Genomic DNA, 21,738 nt, shown 5'->3' on the forward strand with positions numbered 1-21,738 from the left:
AGGACATTTTTTTAGTATTTCAGCAAAAATTAAAATAATAAAAAAAAAATTTAAAAATAAGTGTATTATGTACATAATAATGATAACATATTATAATCACCCTTTTAATGGTCTTCTTGGTCAGTTTATTTACACAGTTGCATTGGGGGGGGTATTGAAAAAATTCCAACAGTCATAATTGAATACATTATTTTAAACATGAATTATGCACTCGGACACGAACATGTCTTGCTCCTGCTTTATGCTAATTAAAAACATTTATAGTGAAACTGTAATTACCAGGTAAAGCACATACCACCCTGTTTTTCAGCTATGATTTATTTATTGTAATATTAAGTTGTTTTACGCTATAAATAAGCAAAAGGGCTAAATATCATGCAGTGCTGTGCACGCGCCCGTCAGTACTGCGGCTCGTGCTGCCGCCCCACCTATGAGAGCGGAGCAAGGAGGAGAAACTTCGCGCGTCAGTTAAGCTGTCAATTGCTCTTGTGGTCAGTTAAAGAAAACAAGGTGGTGTCAGGATAGAGATGAGTGATTTCGAAGGTAAAGCGATGTACATTAAGCTGGAGAGAGAAATTTACACTGATCTAAAAAATAACCTGGAAAAAAAAAAGCTAAACAACCGTTGGTTTCATATTTGCCAAAGGTTTTAAAGTAAATGTTCAGTATTTTACCCCTTAAGTATAACCTCTTTGTGAAATATTCTACCATCATCTTAATTTAAACATTAAAGCCTCTCATATTAGCCTAAATAAGTCTTTATTTAGGTTAGCAAAAAAACTAAGCTAGCGTTTCCACTTGGCTACCTATCGGGCAGGTGTTCAAGCTAGCCAGAAAACCTTACCTGCTTAAATTTAACCTCAGGTTAAAGATGATTTATAAAAGTAACTATTTATTTATTTTGTACTTATTACCAGATTATAACCAGAGTAAGTAAGAATATTATAGAAAGGTAAAGTTATTACAAGTTTACATGACTCTAACGTTTCACTTTATTACGTGACAGGGTTCAGCATCGAGAACATGATTAATGTGAAACCGCTGAGAGGAGGTAAACCAGCTGACGTTTCACTGCACACTGATAAACTTCAAAACCTCGAGCCTGATACGGTTCCGTGCGCTTCAGGTGGACAAATGCACGAGCCAAAGGTTGAACAGCTGATCGGAAAACTCGGGAGGCTTAAACAGGGTAATGTATGATTGATCTGTTCTATCAGATGTTTTTTGAATAGCTGCTAAATGTATTACTTACAGTTTTTGCCCGTTGCTTGAACACCATGAACCCATGCCTAGACTAAAGTAACACAAGTTGAAGCTTTTGTTACCATACCTCAAACACATGTACCCCTACCTTAAACAAAAGCGCTGCTTTGCACCCCAGTTCCAATTATGCAACACACCTACTCCTTTATGCAACACACATGGTCCTGCATGCTACACTCCATTTCATACATAAGACACTTCGCTCACAAAATGAAATTTCAGGGTGCCATCCGGAAAACACATGTATCCAAAATACAAAACACATCGGGTAATTGCAACCACTCAAATACACACCTGAAGGCACTTACTTGCAAAACCGAACACCAATTAGCCAACTACAAAAAGCCCTCAGCGTAGCCATTTCAAGAACTTTGCAAGCATGGATGGAGGGAGAGCAAGAGGAAGAGGAAGAGGTAGAGGAGGAAGAGGAGGAGGAGGCCGAAGAGGCCATGCACGGACCCATATTTCTGATGAAATAAGAGCAACTTTGGTGGACCATGTCATCAACCATGGCCTGACTATGAGGGAAGCTGGGCAGAGAGTCCACCCACATCTAAGCCGCTTCACAGTGGCATCTGTAATACGAACATTCCGACTAGAAAACAGGTATGTCTTCACCTCCATACCTTCTGCTCTACTCAGATGGTTTTATAACACTGTTCTACAGTATATCACATTACCATATCAAGTGTACGGGGTGCTAATGCTCCTTTTGCAGCCAAAGTGGCTGATTCCTTATATTGAAGTACAGTGTTGTACAGTGGATGACACAGTGCATACAGTAAAGTACTGTAAGAAAAATAAGCAAACCGATGACAATATCAAATTCAAATTTCAAATTCAAATTTTATTTGTCACGTACACAGTCATACACAGTACGATATGTAGTGAAATGCTTGGACAACTGCTCGTGACCTAAAGAAAACAAAAAAGGAAAGGCTATGAATAAGATAGGAAATAAATATGAAAAATTAAAAAGGGTAAATTGTCTGCCCTAGTGAGGGCAGACAATGCCATCCGTCTCCACCAGCTACGACGGAAAATACTTGCAGACAGGCGAGTGTTCAGCAACATAGACCATGTGAGCATCACCACCATCAGACGCATCTTGGGTAAACACAGCATCACCATGAAGCAGCTCTACAGAGTCCCATTCGAGAGGAACAGTGACAGGGTCAAAGGACTTCGAGCTGAATATGTACGGGTACGTGTAACTGTCCCTTACATTTACAATAGAGTATTGGTGAAGTCCAGTAGCAGCTGAATATGTACCATATCAGTACCACATGGATCTATTCTGAGAGCTACACAGGTACCTGTGTGATGGGGTGAGGGTGCTGAATGTGTAGCACTGTAGTACAGTGATATGTTCCCCTTTTTTTCAGAGAATCTTGGCCATGGATGGAGCTGCACAGCCTCATGAATACATTTTCATTGATGAAGCTGGATTCGACCTGAGCAAAACAAGACGACGGGGTCGTAATGTAATTGGCCAAAGGGCAATTGTGCACGTCCCAGGGCAGCGCGGGGGAAACATCACATTATGTGCCGCCATATGCCTTCGAGGGCTTCTGCACCATCATGCAATACTAGGTCCATACAATAGCCAACACATACTCACATTTCTAGATGCTCTCCATGATATAGTTGTACAGAACAGACCAGATCAGCCCAGGTTTGTGGTGATATGGGATAATGTCAGTTTCCATCGGGCTGCTCTGGTCCAGGCCTGGTTCTCCAACCACAATCAATTTGAAGTGGTATACTTGCCCCCTTACTCACCATTTTTGAACCCTATAGAGGAATTTTTTTCGGCTTGGAGATGGCGAGTATATGACCGCCAACCACATGCCCGCATGCCTCTTCTGCAGGCAATGGAACAGGCCTGCGGCGACATTCAGGTGACAGCAATCCATGGATGGTTTCGACATGCAAGAGGATATTTTCCCCGGTGCCTAGCGGGAGAGGACATTGCTTGCGATGTTGATGAGGTCCTGTGGCCAGACCCCAACAGACGGCGGGATCCATGAGCCCACTTATGCACAATTGTCATGGTTTTTTGTGTTTACAGTATAGTGTTTTTTCTATTGCAGTATTATTGTGTTGTTGTTGTTTTTTTTGCTTTATCTGAATTCATGGTACTGCAATGTACAATATTGAGTAGGTCTATTTGCGTTTTTGGTTGTTTGAAAATGTGTCTCCTGTAAATGTGCCTTCTGAATAAACAATGGAAATCAAGGACTGCAGTGTTTTATATAAAGAAGACTAGTGTGTTCCCCCTGATCTGTCAGTGTTTGCATATGATGCAAGTATGTGTCATTTTGTCAACAGAGTTACATTTTGACAAAGGAATGTCAGGTTTTGACAGCAGAGTTTAGGTTTTGGGAGTAGAGTTTCAATTTGGCACAGATGTGAATGGTATATTTGTGTTGTGTCATGTGTCATGTGTACTTGTGTGTACAGTTTTGGCACAGAGAGCGGAGTTTTGCAAAATGTGTTCAAGCAGTGGGCAAAAACTGTAACAGGACGGCAGATATATAACGTTTACGGTAAGACTGTTCAGACTCAATAGCGACATCTGCCGGTGATCCTTTTCTCCCCGGTTTTTTCAGACGAGTTTTGGGGAGACGAACAATGTTTCGCCTATAATAATAATGATGATACTACTACTACTAATAATAATAATAATAAAAATGATAAACGACTCTGGGTTTTATCGGAAGCCTTGTGGGCCTGGTTTTGCTGTGTTTGCAGTAAATTTGGCTTAATCGAAGGATTCGTGTAAAGCAAACGAACTCGTTGTCGTGTCTTTCCGTCTTGTGTTGACCTGCGATAGCGACGCGCATGCGTGTCGTTATACAAAGGCCTGTAGATAACTAATAAATCCGCCGTTGGCGTCATTTTTATCTGTCGAATAATGAGCTTATTCACTTGATCTGTAGGAGCACTAAGCATGTAACTAAGTACATGTGTTTAGTACAAACCAGTCCGTCTGTCAGCTCATAATGTGTCTCTATCCAAATGGGAGGTAGTCACAAGTTCCGCTTCCGGTAGCAAGCCCCGTATAATTTTCCTTATATTAGACAAAAATCGCGATAGCATGCGAATTTGTGACATTTTCATGTTTTCTCAAGTGATGAGACACGCGTACAACGTGAAAAACACGTTAACAACTTTTTTACGGAGGGATAGAAACGTTATTTATGCGCACCAATGAGAGCGCAGTATATAGCGATATGCTAATGAACACGCGCTCCCTGTTTACTTTAACAGAAATATTATAGAATATAGCTCAATTTCTTTACAAATTTACATAACATCCGTGCTGTTTATAGCACTATAGGCAGAATGTAAGTGCTAAATATTTACACAGAAATTTAAAACCGTGAGTAAAACATGCATATGCGTTGTTGATAATGTCTCTGTGAACTATGGTTGGGTATCGTCAGTGAGGTATATCCTTACCTGTTACTCCATTTATGGAGTTGCAGAAAATGATGAATGGAGAGCTATGAGATATGATTAGTATCTCCCTCTTTTGGGGAACAGCAACACCCCTTAAGAGCCATTCTGATTAACTTGTGAAATGTAATTGTAATATTTTGCAAAGTTTATCCTGTCTTTGTATTATTTGTTGGAAACCTATGTTATGTAATGTTGTTGTGCTGTGTCTAAGGCATTGTTCTCAATTTAAGGTAAAAGAGCCCTGGAAGAAGAAATTGAGAAGACAAAGTCAGTCAGTGACTCACTGGAGAAGGAGCTGGAAAACTGTAAGACACGAAGTTAATGATCTTCACACAGTCTTTACTAAACCAGCAACTGAGATACTGTCCTTGATTCACAGTACAAACTAAAGTCTTCCAACTGGAGGCAATCCACAAAGAAAAGGAAGGTATGCAAGTGCTAGTGGCAAACAGTTGTACACGTATAGTTCATCATTTATAAGTGTACAGGCATTAAATGTGAGCCCACTGATGAACATAGTTGCTCGTCTGTTTCTTCAGAGGTGTGCAATAAGCTGCAGTTTCAGTGTGAAGAGTCTGAGCAGGACGCTGCCAGGTGAGCTCCGTGCTGAAAGTTTGAAGAGATTTACTGGATCTGCTCAGTCATAAGGAGCATTCTTTGCTGAACCATCAATGGGCTTCATTTGTGTTTTTTGATGTTGAACACTAGATGGCAGTAATCTGTCTTTTTTAGCATCCTGGATACTTTTTTTATTTTATTTTTATTTTATTTGGGGTTGAATCTTTATATAGTTAGATAATGTTGTACAGCCCGATACTGCTGTCTTAGCTTTTGCTTCTTCTTTCAATTGTGTTTAATTGCCCACAATCTGCCCATTTATTCAATTAAATACCTGAAAAGGATGCACCTTCCCACATTCAGTCAGTGTAAACAGGTAGTCAGAGATATAATGGTTTTTTATTTAAGATTAGAATCTGCTTTTTATTACATTTATTGTTTGAAAATCTTTTATTAGTTTTAATCTTTTTAAGTTTTATTGTATTTTGTGTTTATATCTGTGTGTGTGTTTCAGACATTTACAACTGAATAAGAAAAGTGAGGAGCTGCTGGAGCAGTATAGATATGAAATCCAGGATGTCAAGCTTAAACACCGAAAACTGCGGTACTGTTTAATAGTGCAAAGACTCGTTTTCTGTGAAAAACCTCTGGCTGTTGTTACACATTTAGAAACTCATGTTTCTGCAGGATGAGATTTGAAAACCAGCTTCATCAACTGATAGACCAGCACAAGAATCTGCACTATGTCTTTGTAAGTGTTTGTGCTAAATTCTCTCCACAACTCTTGTGAGAAGATTCAAATGTGACTTTATTATTATATTATTATTATGACTTTACTCAGACTCCAGAGAGACTCCCAGATGAATTAAAGAGTGTTGAGAATACAAAGAGCCAGCTGTTGGCAGCTGGTAAGCATCTCCGCACACTCTTCTCTCAGCACAAATGTTGTATGTGTGTGAATACAGCGTTTGTTTTCACTTTCCAGCACTGTCACTGAATTTCTTCTGTGTTTTGACAGAAAAGCTAAAGCTCACTCAGCTGCACAACCTCGATGAGGAGCTGGAAAAGATGAAGAACCAGAAGCAGGCTCAGGAAGCAGCTGCAGAGACTCAGGAGTAAATTTGCTCTGATTTAAAGAATCAGAGGTATATGCTGTGATTACACATCTGTCTTGTCCAAGTTCCAAGTTCAACTTTATCAGCCGGAATCGTTCAAACTAAGTGATTATTTATACCCCTGACATCCAGCTGAGATATCTGACCACAGAATTCTGGGTATTTCTGATGTTTTTTCTCATATCATATAATATATTTGCTGTACGGATAAATTCTGGTTGATCTCTTAGTGTTTTTCACATAGAGACATGCTATATACTGTCATCTGTTTGATACTAGGTTATTTATTGTGTTCATATATTTAAAAACTATAAAGCCTGTTTGAATTGTTGTAACATTGTTTTCATCACTCTGAAATCCTAAAAGTAGCACAACCCTTCCCTGCAGTTTACATGCACACCTGCTGTGTACATACATACATACAAATACATACATACATACATTTGCACAGAGACACAGTCGCGTTCAATTTTAAAAGAGATTTAATGCAAGAGTTTGTTGCAGTATTTCAAACAAAATGTAATACTATCTGAGGTTTAAAAAAGAACACATTAAACCTGTGCAACAATGACTTCCCCGAATTAATGCCAATTGCTTTTTCTTTTTACTTCTTTTTTCTATTTTACAGACAAACCACATTCTCACATTTCAATTCAAATAATCCAAAATAAACACAAGGCACGTTCAGAGCGCAGTGAGGGCGATCACAATCTAGTTCATCACTTAAAATATAAACAATCCCCCTTTTTTTTAACATAAACATTTACAGCATAATCCTGTGTAGAAAACAAGTGTCACCCCACCCTCACCCAGAAGTGTCTTTACAGCCATACAACATATACTTTAATCTTTTTTGACGTACTCAGCAAAAACACAGTGAACCGTAAGTGGTTTGATGCCCTGTCGAGATATCAGGCAACACGAGGCCAGTAAGTCTTTGGTTTAATAGTTTGTGCCGACCAACAAAGGAGTTAGGAATCCTGTGCAGGGCGTAGCTCTCAGGAGTTAAATGAGTTATGTAAGGAAGCGTGGCGCTGCTCCAGTACTGTGTAATATACCTGTTCTTTCTCGTATACCTTGTAGAGGTAATTCTTGGTTTTCAAGAAGGAAAACGGAGGTCAGTTTTTTGTTTTATTATTTACTCTGATTCAGGCCAACTGGAAATCTTGCATATTTATTTACACTACATGAGGCGAACACTAACACACATAAACACCACTCCCCTTTCCATGGAAGCGTCTAGGTCTCCTAGGAATTGTTATTTATTTATTTTCAACCCTGAGAAGGGGGTATATGACTTATTAGAAAGAAGTCGAGTGTGTTACGTTCACCACAGCCGCTACCATCCATCCAAACTGTAGTCCCCCAACATTTTCACCTTCTGATTCAGTTTTTTCCTCCCACACTTTTCACACTGACTCTACCCTCTGATCTCACTCTTCTCTACCCTTTACTCTTCATCAGCTGTCTTTTTATTCCTATGTTTTGGTTATTTGTCCAGGTTAATACTAATACTACTACTAATAATGACCCCCCACCAGAACCTTGGCAAAACCCTCAATGGGCCACTGGCACATGGTGAATCCACAAAGACACTTTCTCCCATTCAGTTTCAAGCAAGCTCCATCTACAAAGTGGCCTGCACACAACACTGGTACTACACGTGTGCCGTGTTTTGTGACTGGCACATTATATGTTTTTGATTCTCAGATGCAACACTTCCCTTTTCGTCTTTTAGTCCTGTTCACAAAAGCTCATTTACAGGTAAACCTGTGCTACCTTTCTTTTTTTTTGAGACACGTACCGGCCCATTAAGCCAGTATCCAAGTAGAGTCTTGTTTCTCTCAGTCACCATATAAGGCAAAAAAATAGAACAAGGTCTTGGCAAAAAGGCACATTCCAGACTCAATGACTTGAGTTTGTTTTCACCATTTTATAAGTCGTCCTTTCAAGTTTTATTACTTCTTGTGGAAAAATCCAGAAAACGCTGTAGTGTTAAGGCCCAGAGGAACTCTCACAATGTCGTTGGCACAAACGTGGACAGTAGAGGTTTTTTGATAGTCTTGCATTAAATAAGTTTCCGTGTAAAAGGTCGCTCCTCCATCTTTCGTTATCCCAGGTTATTCCCCATCTGTTAACAGAACAACAGGGATAACAGTGAAATCTCTTTACCTCCTGCCTTTCCTCCTCGCTGGCCTTCAGCAGGACGTACCGTGCTCTTTGCGCCATAATCACGCTTGCATTTGTTCAGCTTAATCTGTTAATTATTTTTTCTGAAAGCAGATTCTCTTTAAAGTAGTATAAAAATCCATAACAGTGATGAACTGTGGTTTTGCCAGTCTCTTACTGTACATATAAGATAATCACATTTAGCCAGTCACTGCTCAGAAGCTAATTTATAACATTCATCTGCTGCTTTTTGAGAACAAACACTATTTTCAAACATTTCAAAATATATCATTTTTAAGCTAAAACCCTGGTTTCCCTCTTGGATTCCTTTCCCTCCCCTCTTGGTGGTTTACACCTAAACATATTTTTGTGTTGTTGTTTTTCCTCATATTGCTTTCCCATCTACGCTGCAAACATCTCCCTTACTGTGATAGACTACCTCAAAACGGCTGTAGACCTTCTTCTCCTTCCTCAGGCTCTCTATCCTCCTCAGCAGTCCCTCCCGCTCCTGGTTGTTGCCCTGCGGTCGCAGAAATCGGTTCCTTTTTAAGGAGCTCTGTTTCTCCGTTCCTTTATCTCCAGCATCTCCATCTTTGTTCCCTCCCGTCTCCTCCCGCTCCTGGCGGTTCTTTTGGCTGTTGGCGGAGATTTGCTCCAGAATGACTTTGGTGTCGTCTCGTAAGTTGCTGCTGTACAGAACAGAGCCGCCTGCGGGCTGGTATCGGGACATGACAGATGTTCCGGTTGTTGATGTTTTATGATTGGTGGTGGATTGATCAGCAGTCGTAGACGCTGTATCTTTAGACGATGAGCTCTGTTTTTTGCTCGAATTGTCAGTAACCTCTATGACCGTGCTCATGCCCCTATCCTCTCCTGAGGTTTTCTTTTCTTTGTCCTTGGGTCCCAGGAATCCCTTTAGCCTCTGAGTCTGTTTCTTTAGGAAGTCGAGTGTCTTACCCTCACCCTTTCCCTCACCAATGGTATTGATGGACGTGGTAGAGCCCATAACCTTTTGCAGCCCTTCCTTAGAGTCTTCATGTGACAGAGTTGAAGAACTGTGAGAGCGACTCTTTTTCATTTCAGTCTTCTCTGCGTCTGTAGCATCTGTGGTCAAAATTTCCTCCCCACAGGAGATGCGACGAGGATGTATCCCTTTAAGTTTCACCGGCTCCTTCTTGAAGATCTTAGGTGAATGCAGAGGCTTTAGAGACTTGAATAGATCTTTCTTTTGACCTTCTGATGCACTCTCCTCTTTCTGAGACTGCACTATCTCTGAAGGCTTCTGTGAGCTTATAAAAGGCTTGGGAAAGATTAGTGGTGGCCTTGATGAACTGACTGAAGGTCTGCGATTATTGATCTCAGCCAGTTTTGCTGAGACGTCTGGCTTTGTCTGCTCAGGCTCTGCTGTACTGAGTGTGACAGCTGGGGTCTTCAAAGTTGTTGTAATGTTGGGAGGTTTATCAGAAAGATCTTGCCTTTTTTCAGCGGGCTCTAAGGCTTTTAGCGATGGCTCTGTCTCTGTTTTCGAGACTTTTGTCTTGGCAGCTAGGTCTTTGAAGTACTGCAAACGGCTGGCCGGATCATTCATGTTCAGAGATGATGAATCTGTGACTTTAGGTTTTTCAAGCGTAAATGTTGTCTTTACTTTTTCATTAGTTTCTTTAGGTTCCTCTTTAGGTTTAATCTCATCTTTTAACCGTATCTCCTTTTCCTCTAGCTTCTCCTGTTTTTCTTCTTTCTCCTTCTTCTCCTCGGTCTTCCTTCGCCAATCAAAAGGCTCACGAGTTAATGACCTCCTCTTTTCTAGGATCTGGGCCACAATGGATGAAGTGCGCACTGAATCCAACTCCTCATCCTCTTCCGTCGCTGGTTTTAGACCTAAGCTACCACTGTGTATCTCTGCTTTAGAAGATGAGAATATAAGTGAGGAGCGCAGTCGAGAGCTGCGCTGAAGGAGCGGGTTAACACGCGACCGGAATGACTCGTGTTTGGATAGAAGGAGTTCTGGAGCACCTTTCGCCTCCACATCTGTGCCCCCCTCCCTTGCTTTACTCCTCTCTGGCTCTCTTTCCTTCTCCTCCTCCCTCTCTTTTCTGTCCAGTACAAGGCGGGAAGGAAGTAGATCCTTGGACGTTGGTAGGCCAGAGTCTTTATTGCTGCTCTCAGGTAGTTTAGGCTTTCCAAAACGTGGCCTCAGGATATCAGGTCTGGGCTTGGGAGGAACATTTGGTGGCTCTTTTATTCCATAGCGTGGAGCTGAACTTTCAGTTTCAGTTGGTTGCACAGCTTGAGAAGGTTCATCAAAAGCATCAGGACCCATAGGCTGAGCCAGGCCTTCTTCTCCAGTGTCCTCATAAGTATTTAGATAGGAGTGGATTCTCCAGCTTCTCAGGCCTTGCTTTGCACTTGAGTCCTCCTCATGCTCTTGATCAAATTGTTTGTTAAAGTTTTTCTTCTCAGGTGGGTGGGGGTGTGTTGGTGAGCTCTGACAAGCATACGCCTGTCCTATGGTTGGCCTCTTATGGGAGGATCCTCCCCCATACCTCCCAGCTAACGGAGGGGCGTTGTGGCCCTCGGGTCCTCTCAGGTCCTCAGATGAAAAGTAGTCTCTGCCATACTGCCCAGGTGGAGGCTCCTGGTCTGAGCGATAACTTGAGTCTGAATACTGGTCAATGGAGAGGTGCGGAGGACGGCCTCGAAGTCTGTCGAAGTGTCCGTGGCCAGAACCTGGCCCGGGCCCTTCACTGTAAAAATGGCTGCTTTGAATCTGTTCTCTGTAACGAAAGTGCAGCACATATTGTTTATTGTTTAATAACTTAATAATAAACCATACATTTTATGTTTATGGTCCATGTGATAATTCTGCATTATTCTGATCACAGCAGGAGGTTTTAAAGGTTTTCCTACCTGTGGAAGTCTGTCTCGTCCAGATTGTTCATGACTCTTTGCTGCATAAACTGTCTTGAAGACGCGTATGTTTCCTGGGTTCCTTCTGCATAGCTGTGCCTCTTGAAGGCACTGGCGCTCATCTCCATCTGCCTGGACACGATGGACCGCCCCTGTTCCAGGAATGACTGCTGAAGACGAAACTGCTGCTGTGAATACTTTCCAATAGTAATTCCTGTCCCGGGCTCCAGGGTTTGACGAAACGCGTCATTTCTCCGGAAAGGAAGCACGGGGTTACGATCAGTGTCACCATAGGGGAAGGCAGGGGGAATCTCAGGCTGCCTTCGGTAACCTACTGTGTTACGCAAAGACTGGGACCTCTTTAATCCAAACTGGCTGCCTAAATAGTTGCCGGTGCTGCTGGGATCAGAGACAGTAAGCGCTGTATTGTTTGGGTCAATAACCAGAGGCTCTGACTGAGCGTACAGAATGCGAAACTCTTCATCGAAGGTGGCAACAAGCTCCCCAAGGAAGAGGTGGGCGATGCAGCGGTGGATCTTCTCATAGGACCACATGAAACTATAACATAAAGAACAGTAGAGGCAAAGATTATTTAAAGAATAACTGAGTGCTGATGTTATTAATACTATTAAATTAGTCACCTGTAGTTCCCACTGAGTACAGCTCTGCAGTCAGCCAATAGGAAACGATCTTTCACCTGCCCCTTAAATGATTTCCCTGTCCGGGTGTAATAAGGTATTCCCGCCACAGTCCGGACACGTATCATCTATAAAATCAGAATTTCAACTCTGTTACACATGCATATCTGATAATTATAAGCAAATACATAACAAGACCCAGCTGTTAGCGCCTTTTTCTTTTTAATGTTGTTTTCAGATAATATCATAAAATTCAAACTGACCGGAATAAACTCCAGGTTGACTTTGCAGTTGAGGACCATAGAGACAAAGTGATGAGCCTCCAGCTGATCCAGTAAAATATAAACAGGAACGTGTCGTCCTGCTGCGTCCAAGAGGTCACTGAAGATGTCAATATCTGTGAACATGTCCATCACCACAGCGATAACCTGGAGCAGGAGCAAACACACAAAAAAGTTTTTCTTTTTCATCAACAAAAGTCTATTTCAGTTCAGTCAGGACAACTGTAGTCAAAAGGAAGTCTGGTATTTTGATCTGTAGTAATTAATATTTATATTCGGCTATCCTGGGACCTCTTTTCCCTTTCACACCCACATGTGGAAAGCATGGTGGGAAGATCAGCCACAAGAACTCAGCACAGACCAGTGGAAGCAACAGATATGACACTAACGAATTAAAAAAGGCTTATATAAGATTTATGAATAAAATGCAGTAAGAGGGTGTTGTTGAGTGTCCTCTGTGTGCTTGTTGACAGTTAACTCTGAGTTTTGGCAGGATACAGACATGTATTCCATAAACACATGGGCAAGAAATGGAGGACAGTTACACACACAACCCACCACACCAACAGGTTTGACTGCTCACTGGATTTGGCATTCTCGCTTCCATTAATCAGGTATTTTATTTAGCTAAAGGCAAGCCAGTTACAAATGTTTCTGAAAGGGCGTGGTGGCAGACTTGGCAGAGAGCATAAAAAGTGAGATGAACTCAGCAGCGAGATAACATAACCGTCGCTCACACCATGTCCCTGGCAGCTCTCTATCTCGCTTCTTCTCGCTATCTTCTAAGGTAATAACACTCTGATGTAATAAGACTTGTACTGCAGTATTACCTATAAATAAATAAAAGCTCCTCGTGTTTTATCTGTGAAACTGGATATGTGCCATGTTCTGAGTCGGCACCTTAAATATATGAATTTATAAACACTGAATTTTTTGGTTGATTTTTCTTTCTACTGTAAGGTGAAACAAAACCACTCCTGCATGTTTTAACACATTCTTATCCTCTTCTGCTTACTTGGCGTGCGTTCTTGATGAGTCTCCTCGCCTGCTCCTTTATGCTCGGCATGTCAGGATCAGAGGGGTTGACTAGAGTTGTGACCTCTGTGGGATCAACGAAACTGTGCTGCGGCCAGCCCAGATCCAGCCCCGGGGCAGCCAGGTCCGACTGAACTGGCCAGTAGGTGTCCGAAGACCCATCGTCCTCGACGCCTCCCTCGTGGTACGTCAGCTCCGGGACGCCGGTGGGCTGGCTAGGCCCCTGGATTGTCAACTTGATGTGTTCAATTTCTGGCTGTGCCAGAAAACCGGCCATATCTGCATTCTGGAGGAATTCATAGTAGCCCTGGTGTGCAAAGAGACAGAAAAGTTTAGGAGATCGTAAAAGCTGTGTGTATGTGTTTTCATGCATTAGAGCAACGCTTACCTGAGTGTCATTTTCTATCAGAGCATCAATGGCTAGACGATACTCCTCACGGTAGTGCGGAGGAAGGTAATTTGGGTCGAGAGGGTTATCGCCTATTGATGAACTCTGAGACCGGTGCGGCATGGTTGGAGGGGGTCAGGTCAAAGTTTAAGGCTCAGGAGTAAGAAAAGGTGAGGAAGGAGGAATTTAAACCTGCAAGGAAAAGGAAAATATAAAATGAGGTCCCACAATAATTAATAATTAACGTCATCACAGCTGGTTTTGTACTCTATTTGCACATACTGTAAATATCACACCACTCCCCCATCCATGAGACACAATACTTATGATTCAACAAAATATCCCCTTGGGTGTTGAGAGGAAAAGACCTTTGTGTCTGGACACACAAACAGACGTTACCTTTAACCACGCACACAAAGCAACTATTGTCGCTGAGTCAACGGCGGCTTAGCAGCAAGTAACAGTTTAACAGGCAAATTTGTCTCAATGTTAACAACTGTAACAGATATTTATTGCTTGCCTACACAATTAGAATACTTTTATGAAACTAACAATACTTTTTGACATTGTGTGGGATTGCAGGTAGTAATGAGTAATACTGAAGAAAGCATGCATAAAAGAATGGTGCTATGAGAGAGCAACTCCTTCAACTTAAACGTAGAACAGGTAAAAGTATCATATTTCTCAAGTATGATTAATTGAATTAAATGAAAAGACTTCACTCTAATAATACCAGCGATTAATCAACCTTCAGTGCGGCTTATTGAAAGACTGTATATAAAGGTGAGAACAAAGTGGAACAGCTGGATACAGAAAAAGCAAAGGGAGGAGACGAGATTAAAGAGAGCAAGAGGAGAGGTGGGAGAGGCGTGAGGAGTTGTAGAGACAGGTTCTTTCATATCACAGTAAACTTGCCACGCTGGTGCGTCATAATTCATGTTGCTGCTTAGACCTTATCCTGAAAAATCTGCCGGTCATGGCAACCAAACTTATTTAGATGGGCATGACTTAAAGAAGTCACAGGTCCGCTGTTACATAACACTGTGTGAATATACGCCTGTTTCAACGAGAACCAGATAGTGACATTTTTGATTCACATGCCAAACTTTAAGAGGTGACTTTGGCGTGACTAAGACGCAGGTTTGATTGTTCATCTATCAGCAAGGGTAACACACCTACACAAACACACAAACAATCTCATGAAGCTTTCAAAAATGTGAAAATGACGTGATGGTGATCTCGAGCTCTTTCTAAAAAAAAACAAGATAAAACAAAGGTTTAGCCTCAGTGTTATTTCTCTGTGTGGCCTTCTAGTTTCATACGCGGATGAATACAGTCATCAGATAAAACACGGTTAGGAAAAGCAGCTGGTGAGAGGCTAAAAACAGCTAAACCACATCGGCTAAAGAAGCACCGAAAACCAACATAAATGTTCACATAATTTGAGCTGTAAAATGTAATATATAGCACTTTTCTAATCTCATCAAGCAAACCATCCTTTCTTACGGCACGTTTTCTGCCTGACATCCTGCACACAAGCAGTTTAGAATCACATAGATGTGTTTGAACTGTTGGAGGAAGCTGTAGTTCCTGGAGGAAACCTACCAAAAGCACAGGGAAAACATAAATTACACACAGAAAGGTCCCCACGGGACTGAAACCAGGAAACTTCTTGCAGTGAGTCAACAATGCTAACTGGAGCCCAACCAATACTGATATTTGTCAGTTAAACTCTTTAACACACGACAGCTTACTAAGAAAAGCCGTTGAACCCTTAAAGCTCTTTGAAGTCTGAGCGGAGTGGTTTCTGTCATATTTCAGGCCTGCTTATAAAACAAATAACTGGATTTGCATTAGTTAGTCATGGTGGCCGCTACCGAACTATAGGTCATCAAACCATCCTTATTAATATATACCAAGATGTCAAAACTCACCATTAAGGGTGTGTGTGTGTGCAATTTAAAAATAATCTTGTTTCATTGTCATAGTCGTTTATGCTCCGTCCAACTCTGCTTGGATCAGCTGGTTGCTTGTGGAGCTCCAAACACGAGCTCCCAACAGGGAGGTAAGAGAATGGACCAACTACGCAACATCAACACTCACACTGTGGTTGATGGTCTCTCCCATCTCTTCTTTACTTTTCACTTGTCAGCTGTTGTAATTAATGATACTTGTATGTTGGTAAATAGCTAATAATGAGACAGCCACTCGACCACAGTGTCGTCCAGCAAACAAACAAACCCATTAACTTTTCATCTATTACTGCTGATTGTAAATGATGTCCAAATAAAACAGTGGAGTGTTTAGTTGGCCACTTTTGTACATCCATGTACCTGCTTTCGAAAGGTAAAGTAGATACTTTACTAAAAACCTAATTTGGCTTTTGAGGGGGTTTTTTTGGCATTAGATAAAGAAACAATGAAAATCCCAGGCTTGATTCCAACCCACAGCACACTTGCATATTATGAACCATCACTGAGCCAACCAGAGCACCCACTGAGCGATGTTTGATGTGGTCCTGACAGCTGCATGCTGGAGGGTTTGCATTCTGGTGGAGAAAAGAGTGAACAACCACCACGCTGCTTAAGTATTTAAAGTAAGCTGGCAATGTTAGGAAACATACGTGGCTTATTTTCTTATGTAGCATGTGGTCGAAAGAGGAAGTGGATACACCTACAGTCTGAGCAAATTAGGGCGTGTGTGTAACCCGGGGTCTGACAGGTAGGGTGGGTAAGTATTTAGTGAGGCTGTACCTGCTTTACAAGTGTGTGTTTGACATGTTCTCTGCAAACTTCCAAGCACACTTGAGAGATTAATGACGGTGATAGCTAAGGGCTGAAAGTCCTAACCCACAATCAGTGGGACAACCCGGTTTACTCAGCGACCTGGTGAGTCATCGAGTAGCCTGGTTGGCGTGGCCTGGGGATAACTTGCAACAGACTGCCGAGATGGTGATTCATCTGCTGACAAAATGGCTGACATCCTGTTTCCCTATTCATGTGGAGCCATTGAAATTAGGGCTTTGTGGCAAGCCGTTGGCTTTCCATGCTCCACGGTGGTCAGGGAGGAATGCCGGGGCACACATGCTTGTTGCATGGAATTATTTTGCCCCTGAATTCCAAGTCATTTGATTTGCCTAGTTTTGCTCTTTGTATCTAAGTCATTTGCAGCACCACGGTGCCCATTGTGTACATAGGTGTACTGCACTGAAGCTGCAAATGAAGTGCATAACCGATGACAGACGCAAAATAAGAGAAAAACTCACATGTAGCAACACAACAGTCCAAAAGTCAGAGTTAATTCCCTCGTGAATGGAAAGTTGTTTTATAGAGTGCAAGCTGAACAAACCTAATCTGTAGGAACAAGCAATAAGTTCACTGTCACGTTTGAGAAAGAAATGTAGCAAAAATAACTAACAAGAAGTATTTTTGGTAGTGTTACTGTTTTTGTAATCAAGTGATTATCAAAAGCATTGACAGCAGCTTGAAGGAAGGCAGCCTGGGGAGGAAATGACCTAATTGGTTAATTCAGAAGCATGGTGGCATTAAAAAGAGCCAAGGCGGGTAGAGGGGGATGGGGGTTTCCTTTGCATCCTCGTCATCACTGTGTCACCGTAGAGTGGGGCAACAGATGAATAACACAATGTCAGAAGCATGACAGACTTTCCCCGCCTCACCTGGCCTACTGGTAGGATATTCAAACAAATACTGCTGCTTTGTTTGCTGTTATAGCAACTGCAGCAAGCATCAAACTGCAGAAAGTGTCTCATGATGATCAGGATCCCTGTCTTTACTACCTTTGTTGTGAAGCTTTCAGAGGCCCACAGGAGGACGAGGCTGCCCTAAATGTACCATATAAACAAAGGCCGGTCTGAAACACTAAACCCTGGCAGACGGGACATGAAGGCAGCAGCAAGACTTCGGCGTCTCTGAGCCGATAAACCAAATATTCAGACGTGCACAGCGTCTGCTCACGAAGCGTACAAACGGCCCATTCTCAGCATTCCTGCGCAAATGCTGAAAAGAAGGAGAGAAACTGGAAGGTGAAGAGCAGAGGGAGTGTAAATTACATCTGTCCTGACATGTGAATCATGAGACGCGTTAGAAGCGAGCCCGAGGACACAAACTATCAAGAAAAAAAACACAAACTACATCCTCGCCGCCTCTTTCTGTTTTCTCTCGTTCGCATCCGAACACACCTCACTAAACAAACACTCCAATTGATCCGGCATACCATTGGCCGGTTCGTGCTGTGTGATAATTCGGTGTGTGAACCCAGGTTGAGAAAACAATACTTAAAAACAGGTTTGGAGAGATGAGCCAGTAATCTCCAGATGCTCCCGTCAGAACCTTTCAGTGACATTTTTTTGTCAGATGAACCTACAGAGATGTAGATATGTGCACACACACACGGCGCTGGTTGTCTCCCTGTATATCATCACACCTCAGCGTGGCTGTTGAACGCTGCACAAAAGACAGCTTAAATGAATTCATACAGTATGTGAGAACACACGGCAGCTTGCATCCTCCCCTTTGTGTTGTGTGTGTAGCTGGGGTTTTAATGCAGCAGTACTGCTAGAAAAACTGGTCCACTGAGATCCCCGCCATCTTTCCAACCGCCTTAAAGGCCTGCAGTCATTCTGTATGGAAAACCCAGCAGCGATGGCATCAAAATATTTCCACTTCATACACACTAAACCTCACGCATACATAACAACACCTCTGTAACCAGACCCCCGTTTTCTATACCACACACAGCAGTGCAAACAAATTAATGAATGGCACACAGCCTTGGCCTTAAGGCCAGTGTGTGACAAGATTAAACCTATAATGGGAAGCACACATGCACATGCACAGACCCAGCGCAGGGGGAAAATGGCACTAACATTCCCACTACTCTTCAAATTATAACCACATGTCGTGCTATTTCTGAACAGTGACTCACTTTGAACGAAGCGAGGGAAAAAGCATGCGATGGTGAAGTTTAAAATCAATACACACTCAAGTCAAAACAAAAGTGCCAAAGTGCCTGTAATAAAGACACAGTAAAAAACCCTTAAACCAAAGCCTTAGGTAGGGAGTAGGTGTGAAAGAGAGATGCACTCTGAATGTTTGGACTAAATAGTTTGAACATAAAGTGAGTTGTTCTTGCATCACATTTAATTTTGCTTCTTTTTTTAGGTTAAAACCTTTATTCTCCCTGAAGTGTTTGTTTCTTTCTTCGACAAACAAGTTTTTACGGTTACAGGCTAATGCCTTTGTGTTACTGGAAGGATTTCAAGTTGGTTTTAATGACAGTGACTGGCAGTGCGTGCATGCTGTTGTGCAACCAGTGCATTAGGCACACTTGTAAAAGTGTCCCTGCCCTCTCAAGCATTATTTATTAGCTGTAGTTCCTACAGAGCCACGCAGACAAAGCACTAAACAGGTTGTAAGCGTGCTTTTTTTCTGGTCTTTTATGAAAGTCTTCACAGGGCTGGAAAAAGAGCAGCACAGTTTGTCTCGTCCAGCCTCCCAGCACTGAGCCCTCTGTGTACGCGGGCTGTAATAACATCGCTGTTGCACTGCAGCTACCTGGATGACTTAATTCTGTGTAAACCTCCAGCGGCTTATGAGGAAATGAGGAAAGTAGGCTGCATTTCACTTTTTATTAATCCGCAGAGTCCACATTTCACGCTTATGGACAGGGGAGAAGATAAATAGGACGCTTTTTGAAGACAGGAGATAATAAGTTAGAGGTTAATATAAAACTGGACAGATCACAACAGAGCAGGACGAGACAATGGCTCTTTTGTCCCTCAGCTTGCCCTCGTTTTAACTTCGTACCTCCTCACTTTGCTGCTGAACTCGCCTCCTCTCTTTTTCTCTGTGCACCGACGGCTTTATCTCCTCCCGGTGAAACCGTTGATGCGAGTCTGCTTCCCGTCCGCGCGTCACATTCCTCGGATCGGAAAAAAAAACTCCACCCAAACCTCCCCCCCGTCTCCAGCTGCGTGCACCCTCCACCGCCGATCGGCAAACAGAGCGGACTCTGCGCGGACTCCAGGCCCGGGTTCAGTGTCGTCCCGGCGGTGTGTGACCCTGCAGCAGCCGCTGTCACAATAAACGGAGACGGAAGCGTCGGGGCGACTCCTGCGAGGCAGGGCTTTCCCACCGGTGAGACTCCTCCCAGACCAGTTGATCGCTGGGAGTGGAAGACTATTGGAAGTTCTCTCCCCCGGGCACGTTTCAAAAGTAGCTTTTATGTCATGGCTGCAAAAGATTCAAGCAAAAGAGGAAGTTTCTCCAAACTCGCAAACTTTTTCCGTGCCCGTGCAGGAGTTTGGCCCAACTGGCGGTCCGTACAATGAATGCTTTATTCATCCTTGCACTTGACTCTTTGACATGTTTGTCCGATGTTTGCTCCTTTTTGCTTGCTCTCGTGTTGTTTGCACTGCGAAATGTTTTGTCAGTAAAACAACCGATTTGAAACTCTCCATCAATAAAATGCATCATATCAGGGATTTTAGTGCTACATTATAAACACAAGCAAGACTTTATTTAATTTAAACTACAACCTTAAACTCACTAACCTTTAAAAAAGAAATTATGTCCCTGAATGTAGTTATCTATGCTTTTTGCACATACACCAAAGAAGTGCAAAGAATCAGTGTTAATATTTTACCTCAAATCTGTAATTAGTAGTATTTTAATCAATGTTTCAGTTGTCTAGTCTTTAAATTTTACAGAGGAGAGATATACTTCATACTGCAGGTTGTTGCTGTTTAAATGGTAATAAAACCAGTGAACCTGTAATTGCAACGTGTACTACATCAGAGGACTATGACAGAGATGAGATCACCACCTGTTTAATCTTCTTTCCATCATATCTTAAAGACCTGATAGTGCCATATCACCACTGTGAAGGACTCCGCTCTAACTCGGTGGCTTACTTGTGGTATTTAAAAGTAGAATGGGAGGCAGAGCCTTCAGCTTTCAGGCCCCTTGTCTGTGGAACCAGCTCCCAGTTTGGATTCAAGAGACAGACACCCTCTCTGCTTTTAAGATTAGACCTAAAACTTGACTTTTGATAAAGTTTATAGTTAGGGCTACATCAGGTGACCTTGAATCCTCTCTTACTTATGCTGCAATAGGCCTAGGCTGCTGGGGGATTCCCATAATGCACTGAGTCTCCTTCACTCACCTCTTTTCACTCTGGCTCTCTTCCACAATGTGTCTTTGTCCTGTCTCCCTCCCCTCACTCCCAAACGGTGCGACAGATGGCTGCCCCTCCCCAAGCTTCATTCTGCTGGAGTCATAATGTAAAAGAGCAGACTCAACAAGCAGTGGCTTTTGATTAAGTAAACTTTATTGCAAAGAAACTGAGCAGATGAAGGACTGTAGCTGGGAAAGAAGAACGGCTTCAATGCAAATGGGATCACTGAGCTCTGTCAGGGGAGAAAATGAGAGTTAATTGGCTGTCCAGGAGGTGAATAAAGCAGGATGATGTGTAAATAGAACCAGATCAACTCATTTCTTGAGACTGTGAAGTGGGCAGACATCCTGAGAGTGGGTCACAGACATTTGGAGGTACGAACGTGAACCACAACAACTTGAGTTGTTACCAGATTGCAGGTAAGTTGATTCTTGAGCCAGATGACACAAACGGAGGGAGCCTAACACTGACAGACACCAGCCTCAGGCAGAGAGACCAGAACTAGACCCGCAACTTCACCTGAGAAAATGTCAGAGAGAAAGGAAAAAGAAAGAGAAAAAAAACAAAAATTCAAAACCACCCAGGTCTGCTTAGTCAACAGCTAAGATCGCGGATACAAGCGGTGGAAATGAGCTTCCTCCGAAGGGTGGCTGGCCTCTCCCTTAGAGATAGGGTGAGAAGTTCGGGCATCCAGGAGGGGCTCAGAGTAGAACCGCTGCTCCTCC

General features: G+C 42.6%; 2 protein-coding genes and 1 non-coding gene across 4 annotated transcripts; 2 read left to right on the top strand and 1 right to left on the bottom strand.

Annotated features, from left to right (window-relative positions):
• Positions 1-396: 396 nt before the first annotated feature.
• si:ch211-199g17.9 (synaptonemal complex central element protein 1) lies at positions 397-6,972 on the top strand. The gene is made up of 9 exons (XM_004548113.2): positions 397-543; positions 1,007-1,189; positions 4,959-5,033; positions 5,108-5,155; positions 5,268-5,322; positions 5,801-5,890; positions 5,974-6,037; positions 6,128-6,194; positions 6,305-6,972. The coding sequence occupies exons 1-9, from the start codon at positions 528-530 to the stop codon at positions 6,403-6,405; spliced, it is 699 nt and encodes a 232-aa protein (XP_004548170.1). The 5' UTR covers positions 397-527; the 3' UTR covers positions 6,406-6,972.
• Positions 4,706-4,838, top strand: LOC111501676 (U8 small nucleolar RNA). Its single transcript, XR_002721613.1, has one exon. It is a non-coding gene; the product is annotated as a U8 small nucleolar RNA (small nucleolar RNA).
• Positions 6,866-20,039, bottom strand: fam83hb (family with sequence similarity 83 member Hb). 2 transcript variants are annotated; one of them, XM_012918292.4, is made up of 8 exons: positions 19,645-20,037; positions 13,820-14,011; positions 13,412-13,738; positions 12,379-12,543; positions 12,119-12,243; positions 11,478-12,035; positions 9,010-11,344; positions 6,866-8,532 (listed from the first exon to the last, which is right to left on the bottom strand). In XM_012918292.4, exons 2-8 carry the CDS (start codon positions 13,940-13,942, stop codon positions 8,512-8,514), a joined length of 3,654 nt encoding a protein of 1,217 aa, XP_012773746.2. In that variant the 5' UTR covers positions 13,943-14,011; positions 19,645-20,037; the 3' UTR covers positions 6,866-8,511. The 2 variants fall into 2 exon arrangements, with proteins under 2 accessions (XP_012773746.2, XP_004548172.2); XM_004548115.5 differs by having other exon boundaries at positions 6,866-11,344; positions 19,645-20,039.
• Positions 20,040-21,738: the final 1,699 nt, after the last annotated feature.

This window comes from Maylandia zebra, linkage group LG22 (assembly GCF_041146795.1).
Source record: "Maylandia zebra isolate NMK-2024a linkage group LG22, Mzebra_GT3a, whole genome shotgun sequence".
NCBI classification, from domain to species: Eukaryota; Metazoa; Chordata; class Actinopteri; order Cichliformes; family Cichlidae; genus Maylandia; species Maylandia zebra.

Coding starts and splice junctions, on each gene's coding strand:
- si:ch211-199g17.9 (XM_004548113.2), top strand. Junction 5,323..5,800: donor TCTGAGCAGGACGCTGCCAG/GTGAGCTCCGTG, acceptor TGTGTGTTTCAG/ACATTTACAACTGAATAAGA. Junction 5,891..5,973: donor CTTAAACACCGAAAACTGCG/GTACTGTTTAAT, acceptor ATGTTTCTGCAG/GATGAGATTTGAAAACCAGC.
- fam83hb (XM_004548115.5), bottom strand. CDS start 13,942: ATGCCGCACCGGTCTCAGAGTTCATCAATAGGCGATAACCCTCTCGAC. Junction 13,739..13,819: donor TGATAGAAAATGACACTCAG/GTAAGCGTTGCT, acceptor TTTGCACACCAG/GGCTACTATGAATTCCTCCA. Junction 12,244..12,378: donor TCAACCTGGAGTTTATTCCG/GTCAGTTTGAAT, acceptor CTGATTTTATAG/ATGATACGTGTCCGGACTGT.